Raw genomic sequence first — 8,567 nt, forward strand, 5'->3', positions numbered from 1 at the left:
ATATATATATATATATTAAATTTCATGCAATTTATTCGTACGCGGTGTCGTAACAAAATGGGTGTTCTCCCTAGGCAAAATCGGCATTTCGGACAAGCCGGTGCAGTCCGTTTTGTCATCCAGGGTCACTCCGACGACGTCGACAATCAGGTCAAAATGTGTCAAAATTTAAATTTCATAAAATTTCAACCCGCGATCTATCGTCTCAAAAAGTTTATTCGAGTCTTCGACAGGTAACGGTGCAAGCGATGTGAATTGTGGCGATCGGACGTGTCGACTCTCCGAATTGCGAAGTTTGTGCGCGTGAGAGTGCAGAGTGCAAATTGTGCAAAAGGTGCAAAAGGCTACCCTAAGGCTTAAAGGTCCTATAGGGACTCCTTTTGAGTTCTCTCAAGGTGGTTTCAACCTCCTACGTGCTAGAGGTCAAGAACCACATGCAGAACTTCAAAAGAGTACAGAAGTATGTTGAATTTCTAAAATGAGGCGGGTCTCATTTCTAAGGCTCTAGGATAGTCAAAGGGAGATTCCTAAGGCTAGATCCTAAACCCTAAGAGAAAGACTAGACCTCACTAAAAATGAGGTCAACAATTGAAAATGAGGTCAACAGATTGATAGGTTCAGGAAAGCAATGGTAGACATTAGTTATCAGCAGATCAATGCTTACCACACGACATTCTTTCGACGACATGGTGGTCACATTACTATTCTTGTTGTGTATGTGAATGATAAGATTGTCACTGGAGGTGAGGGAGAGATTGTTCGGCTGAATGCAAGTTTGGGCAAAGAGTTTGATGTAAAGGACATGTGACAGCTTAGATACTTCCTCGGAATTGAGGTGGCTCGTGGAGCAGAGAGCATTATTCTATCTCAAAGGAAGTATGTGTTAGACTTACTCAAAGAGACGGGCATGCTAGGATGCAAACTTGCAATTTTATCAATTGATTAGAAGGAAAAGTTGAACGCAGAGGCAGGAGAGCTATTTGATTGCAAGAGGTACTAGAGGTTGGTAGGTCATCTCATCTGTCTTAGTCACACGCGTCCCAACACATCATTTGCAGTAAGTGTGGTGAGTCACTACATGCATGATCCGAAGAAGATCACATGAATACAGTATATCAAATTCTCAGGTACCTGAAGAGTGCGTCAAGGAAAAGGTTGATCTTCAGGAAGAATAGACACATAAGCATTAAGGGCTATTGTGACTCTGACTGGGCGAGTTGTAAAGATGACAGAAAGTCTGCATCTAGATACTTCATGTTTGTAAGAGGCAGGTTGGTCTCTTTAAAGATCAATAAACAGTAACTAGTAATGAGGTCAACAACAGAGGCAGAGTATAGGGCCATGGCCTTAGAAGTCGCTGAGATGATGTGGTTGAGAGTCTTGTTGGTATAGCTCAAGGTGGACTAAGGAGTTCAAATGAAGTTATGGTGCGACAACAAGTTAGCAATCAACATCGCCAACAACCCGATGCAACATGAAAGAACCAAAAATGTGGAGATTGAAAGGTTCTTCATCAAGGAAAAAGCTAAATAACGATCTACTGAAGCAAAGTCATGTAGCCACTAGAGAGCAAGTGGTTGATTGCCTCAGCAAAAGACATAGCTCATTAGATTTATATCGGTTGTTTGGGAAGATGGGCTTAGTGGATATCTTTTGCACATCTTGAGGGGAGGTGTTGAGATTGGTATTTAATGTAGGGTTCTATTTGCAAATAGAAAAAGTTCAAGGATTTATTTGTAAATGTTGTAAGGCTCTATCAAAGCCCCAAGTGTTAATGAAATGGGTAGGTTTTTCAGAGCAATTAAATCTTTAAAAACATATTATATAGAGCAATAGAAGAAAAAGAACTCGCTCTTCGGAAGAAGAGCTCAAAAAGGGGTGCCACAAAGTCTGATGAAAACAAAAAAAATGTAATTTGCTATATCAAAAGATCGTGATTAAATTTTAGTCACATTATTTAGAAAAATAAAGGTTCAATGCATAAAACAAACTAGTTAAATGAAAAAGTAGATTAAACTGTGACAGTTGCAAATAAAGTAAATGAAAAAAGCAGCTTAATGCAATTATATTTTCTTATAAAAAAATGTAACAACAAAATAAAAATCAATTTGCTAGTAAACATTAATTAATTACGCCCATGGTAGTGTAATCATCAAGCAGCTTCCTTCAATGCAATTAAGTCCAAGATTCAAAACTTGGAATTTGCAGCAAGAAATGTTTGGTCCCAATTGAAATATCAAGTGAAATTAAACAAATTAACTTAATCATAGAGCAGAAGAAATCACCAGTGCTTATACAATGAAAAGCAAAGGTCATCTAGTGAGTGAATGTACAAGCATAGACTTAGAAAAATTTCTAAAAATGAACCATTTTATAGGACACTCAAAGAATGTGCAACATAACTTCTAATGCAACAAAATTGAACAATAATTATTGTTCAAAAGATCAGAATAATTGTTATATTGCTGCTTGTCATCTCACTATAGCAACCTAGGAGAATTGGAAGCCCTCATCTAATATCACCCAACCCTAAAACCTAAGCAGGAATATAGCTCAGGCACTTATATCACCAATGTAGCTGAATGGGAAGCCAACAAATACCACAATCATATTGGCTTGGTCAAATTATGCATATATGCACATCCCCTCATCCAAAATAAGGGTTCATTAGACTATTTGAAGTTAAAAAAGATATTTTAAAAAATCATTGAATTTGCTGAATGTATCATTCAAGAAAATCTAGTTGGACAGCAACATCGATTTCAAACAACACAAACCACCTCAAAACCCTCTCAATTGAGGATTTCAATTTCAAATTCAAACTGAGTGAAAACAACATCCCCATTTTCTAAAACATGGTTTTCATCTACAAGAAACCAAACCTTATTATACATTATGTGATATGTCGACAATCACAAATAATCATTCGTTCCGATTGTTCTTTATATATACACCCTCTGGTAAACTACTTCAGCAGCAATCTGAAACGCAGAATTCATAATATATAACAGAGTTGATGTGAGGAAAGCCCTACTCCAGATGAATAACAGCAAAATTTTAAGATCCCGACAACTCCCTCTCAGGTAAAAAATACATGCAAAACTAAAATAATCGGTTCATACTTATATCCACAGCACCTAAACAAAACAAAGATGCGAAAGATGGCAGCAATCAACATGTTTTTAATGAAAAAAAGGTGAAAATATCAAAATGCTGAAGATACCTCGTTCACAAAGCCGAGAACAATGCCTGTAACAGTAAAAAAATGGTAAAGTATGCGAAGGGTGGAAAAACTATCTATCGTACTGAAGCTGTGAAATGGGAAGAAATGGAGAAGATGGAGATGAGAATGAAGAAAATGCCTTCGGTGCTATCCTGCTTCGGCGGCATATTCTTCCTCTTACGTATTTCAATCACCGGCGTAAAACCTGCGGAAGCGTGATTGAAGCCCTCGCCTGCGCCTCACCCCATTTTCCTTTCCCGTTTAACCTTTTTTTTTTCTAATTTTCTAGAGCGTCTCTTTTGGTAGGATTTATCGTTCCATGGTTAAATCCAACCAAATATAAAAAAGTGAAATGGTAGCCCTTCACTTTCTATTTTTTATTTTTATTTTAAATTTATTTTATTTTATTTTCTCTGTTTCTATAAAATGTGTTGTACTGTTATGATTTATATATTTTTAAAAATAAAAAATATAAAACATATTTGATCGTTATATGCACTAAAACTATCGACATGAACCTCAAAGCAATCGAGCGGTCATGGATTATGGTCGGACAATCGAAGCATCCGACCAAAAGAGCACGGACGAAGTCGAACCTTCGACGACCGACAATCTGGTCGAATTAAACTGGCATACATTGGCGAGGGGTTCAATCTGCAGGTCATACCTACTGTCCCGAACAATTAAAATTCCCCACAAGGGCGTCTCACCGCAACTAATTGACAGACCGGATTTTACTTTGAAAGACAGAATCGCCACTAGATCAGTCATCTTAGTCGACCGAACTTAAGTGTGTTGGTCAAGTGGTTACCGCAATATTCAAATTCAAGTCGTAATACATATTTGATATAAAATTAGCACAGTTAATCGCATTAAGGGAGGTTTTCATAATTGTTCCTTCTTTCTAGAATTATACAAATACGTCTCTATAAATATGAGGCACAAAAATGAATAAAATTGGGCTCTTTTCCTCAACTCCTCTATTGGAATTCGTCTGATTACTCTCTCTCTCTCTCTCTCTCTATCATTTTCTCTACTCTAAATCTTGGGACGTGTTCGCAAGAGACAACTCAGCATTCAACACCATGAAATGTGGTGCGGTAAACGTGGACATGCCTCCGAAGAGAAGTGGAGTCGACTACGAAGGAGAATCCCTGCGGTGAGACATTTAACCATGGAGTTAAATAGAGAGATGGTACGCTGAGACATACAAGAAAAGGTCTAGGCACTTTAAACGCAAATAATGGACCAGTTTGAGGTTCTTCGGTCAGCCCTGATCCTAAAAAATGCCTCATGGGAGATTCTAGGTAAACTTGCCCCCAGAGGCTCCCCTCAACCATTCGTTAGTATCCTGCAATTGGCCCCATGACCGACCAACCAAGGGACTCGAGGATTCCCAAACGGCAGACAACACCGGATCAACGTAGGCAGTCCCCCATCACATGGACCAAGTGAGAATGCTTACTTGGCATGTTATAAGTAGCACATTCTTCCAAAGAATTTTAGAAACCATACCTCCAATGAAGCTCAAGGTTCCAAGGTTCCTCACTTTTATCATATATAAAGGAATTAGTGACTCATCCTACCACCTAGTTTTTTTTTAGTCATCTGTTGGAGTGCTGCATATCAACAACGCCATGAAGGGTCGTCTTAACCACCTTGAAATAATCCGCTCTCTGGTGATTTAACAGCATGTCCGATGGAGTTATATCATCCTTTTATGAGTTCAGAAAGTTCTTCTTGACGCACTTCACCAACGTTCAGAAGTTGAGAAAAGATACAAATACCATACTTAAGGGAGAAAATAAAAGCCTGCGGCTTACATCACGCGCTTCCAGAAGGAAATACTGGAGGTTAAGAGTTTGGAGCCACTCATCGCCTGTATGACCTAAAATAAGGGGTTCATAGCAAGTGATTCAGGTACGCCATAAACCTAATAAAACCAAGAACCTTCATGAAGATCTTGAAGTTGGCTAACGATCACATCACCTCTGAGGAGGAACTTATGGACTCCTCGAAAGTTAAACGAGAGTCATCCACCCACCGGACACAGAAGCGGAAGGAATGAGACGATGGCGGAAGACAGAAAGGCGACCGAGCCCATGACTATCGACCAAACGATGACCCTAGGTCCCGGGACAATCAGGGAAGCAACCAAGGTAACAAGAATCAGAGGTATTCTTTTGACTATCACCCGGTTCAGTACTACTAACGACCACATTTTTGCATTGAGAGATGCAAGGGTCGACACCCTTGAACATGTCGATGGCCGAGCTAGTCCAAATCATTCAAAATAATGACTATTTCAAGAAAGTCCCCCTGTTGAAGACCGCACTAGCACTGTGCAATCTGAACAAATATTGGACCTACCAATTGGACCACTGCCACGACAAGGAGTGTTGTCATCTCAAAAATCTAGTAGAGGAGCTCATTAGAGCCAGAAAGTTGAAGGAGTTCGTCGCTATGGGAGCACACATCCAATGAAAGAGGAAAGGCCCCAGCAAAGGTGCTCTCGCGATGGTCATGTGCATGCAGGTAAGATCCACATGGATGGAATAATTCCAACTATATTCGATGGAGGTGGAGGGTTACCCCGACCGTCTAGCCTTAAGAGGCAAAGATCAGAGGAGATATGTTCCGTCACCTCTTGCTTTCGTACTCACCCTCCCATCAGTTTTACAGATGTAGATCTCCTCCGAAAGAAAACCCATACAATGAGGCGATCATTGTCACAACCCTCAGAAACAACTACCAGGTGGGAAACAACCTGATCGACATCAGAAGCTCGGTTAACCTTCAGTTCAAAAAGGTGTTCGACAAATTGGAACTCAAAATCAACAAGTTAACAACACCAGCCTACCCATTGTTTAGATTCTCTGGCGTAAGGAAGGAAACTATGTGCATGATCGTGCTAAATGTCTTAAGGGGATAATAAGAAAAATAGTTTGCCAACAGGAGGAATTCTCATAAAGGTCACACATCCTAGTACCACTCTTGCCCACGCACACTTAAGTGCATAGTTCTGATGAGATTTAGTGCACTAGTGTTGGTATGATCACATCTGAATGGATGTATTGCATTCCTTAGGAGTGTGCTGAGAACTTTTCTTAATCGGGATCTAACACACCCATTCACGGAGAGGACTTCAAGAGGAGTATCGACCCCGACCGAAGTCGCGTTCGGCACCTGACTCGAAGAAAGTCCCCTACTTCAACATGTGACTCAAAGAAAAGAAAAACTAAAGTGGAGCTCAGAAAGGGACCGTCACTCCCATCAGCGGAAAGTCAGCACCGCCTTTGACTCCTCACAAAGTCTCCATTCCCCATTTTATATGGGGATGGTCAGCAATCCCAACTATGTTCTCCTAGCACAAGCCTGTCAAAGGTGTGTTGATGGGAGAGGATGACGACTAACCTTCTTGAGAAGGAAAGAGAAAGAGAAAACTCATCAAGTCATAACAACATTCAATACTAACGCAAGAAGGGCATGTGACATGAAAGCGATGTTAAGCCCATCGTATCACTTAGCCACTGTCCCTCATTGTTTGAGGAGTCTGACCTGAACAAGCGTAATGGCGAGTTTAATCGATGTTCAATCACGAAACTTGGCCGGAACATGTCCCTCTGACACTCAGAGAACTTGGTCTGATAGATTGGGTGATAGGTAGATTTTGGAAACTCAAGGAACGTATTTTTCGAGCAACCAATATGGTGCGACCTTTTTTATCAGACAACAAGATCGAATCGGCTAAGCAAAAGACAAAAGCAGTAAATCAACCGAAGTACAAAGAAAGACCAACTACTCATCATCAAAGCAGATACAATATAATAAAATCACAAAATTTTACTTTTCTCGATCTGAAGATACATTACACCCAGATTACCATAAACTCAAAAGGTACATCTGTTACAAATTTTGAATGAGGAATGCACCCTCAAAAGAATCAGGGGCTCTTTTCCTCAGTTCGTCTACTGAGATTTGCCTATTAATCCCTAGTTTCCTCATTCACTTTACTCTAGCTCTTAAGGCGTGTTCATAAGACAACTTAAAAATTGAGTTTTCTTTTGTTTTTGTTAAGGAAAAAACTATACGTTTTTATAATGGTTGAGTACACGTGCGGTCTAGTATTAAGTTTTGCTGCCCATGATACATACATCATCTTCCTTACTCCACCCAACAAGAAGTAATATATGTAAGCAGGCGGGCGGCGAGAGGGGGGCAACGACCATTTGAAAGTGGCATGAGGGCGATCGGCGATGGCGGCGAGCGAACTCGACGAGTAGAGGCAGACGACTAGCTCGGGCAGCCAAGGACGGGAGGCGGGCGATAGCAGACAACGACGAGCGGGAGCCCACTGCGGTGGCGGCGGCAAAACAAACAAGAACTTTTTTTAAAAAACACAAGTATTCCTCCAAAAAATTAAAAAGATAGGAATAAAACAAAACGATAACCAAACACTATCTTTTGTTTGTTTCTTATTTTTTTTTATTTTCAAAAACAAAAAATAAAAATTAATCAGCCCCATTCTAGTGCTCCGTTAAATTCATTTTCTTCTCCATTCTATCAATTTTTTAACCTAAATCTCGATTTAATAAATTGAATATTCGGTGAATTTAATGTATTTGACTTGAGGAGAAAACAATAGCATAACTCAACAACTCAACTAGAATAAAATGTCAAATACGTATGTTAAATTTAAATGAATTTAACCTCAATCGAACCAAACACTATTATGAATTTAATAACACATGGATTTGATAAATTAGGATTTTTAGCGTTTACTAAATCATACTTAACGTAAATCTAAAGATAATATTCCCTCCAAAATAAATGAAGTGCCAAAATAATACTCGATTATTTATTTGGAATCATTTTAATTTAAAGTTTGTGTTAAGATGATTTCCAAATTTTTTAAAATAATTGAAAAGTATTTGGGGACTCTTAAAAAATTCTGATGACACATTACGCCCTCCAAAATGAGGGAGATCTTCTAGGAAAACTGGTGTGCCTAAGCCCAAACTATCCTTAATGGCATTTTGTTTCCCTTTTTATTTATTCTTTTTTCTTTGACCAGATTTTGTATGCCTTCATGCATTATTTGTGTTGCTTTTTTATGTATGTGCGTGGTTGTGCATAGGGGTGTAAACGTACTGAACACGAACAAACAGAGCTTGTGTTCGTGTTCGGTTCGTTTGAAATTTAGTTTGTTTGAAATAAGCTCGTGTTCGAAATTGTTCGTGAAGTCACTGTTCGTGTTCGTTTCTTAACGAACGAGTCGAACACGAGTCGAACACGAGCTGTTCGCGAACAACAAGTCAGTTTGACATCCCTAATATTAATATAT

The 8,567-nt window shown here is 39.3% G+C and overlaps 1 protein-coding gene across 2 annotated transcripts in view; it reads right to left on the bottom strand.

Moving 5' to 3' along the window:
• The window catches only part of LOC110025827 (homologous-pairing protein 2 homolog), a 17,596-nt gene extending 14,077 nt beyond the window's left edge, over window positions 1-3,519 (bottom strand). For both annotated transcript variants that reach the window (XM_020726493.1, XM_020726492.1), the window contains exons 1-2: window positions 3,363-3,519; window positions 3,224-3,249 (exon numbers count right to left, since the gene is read on the bottom strand). In XM_020726493.1, the coding sequence (XP_020582152.1) occupies window positions 3,224-3,249; window positions 3,363-3,390 (54 nt within the window). In that variant the 5' untranslated portion in view covers window positions 3,391-3,519. The remainder of the gene's footprint in view (window positions 1-3,223; window positions 3,250-3,362) is intronic.
• Window positions 3,520-8,567: the final 5,048 nt, after the last annotated feature.

The sequence above is a fragment of the Phalaenopsis equestris genome, unplaced genomic scaffold, assembly GCF_001263595.1.
Source record: "Phalaenopsis equestris unplaced genomic scaffold, ASM126359v1 Scaffold000333, whole genome shotgun sequence".
Classification (NCBI taxonomy): domain Eukaryota; kingdom Viridiplantae; phylum Streptophyta; class Magnoliopsida; order Asparagales; family Orchidaceae; genus Phalaenopsis; species Phalaenopsis equestris.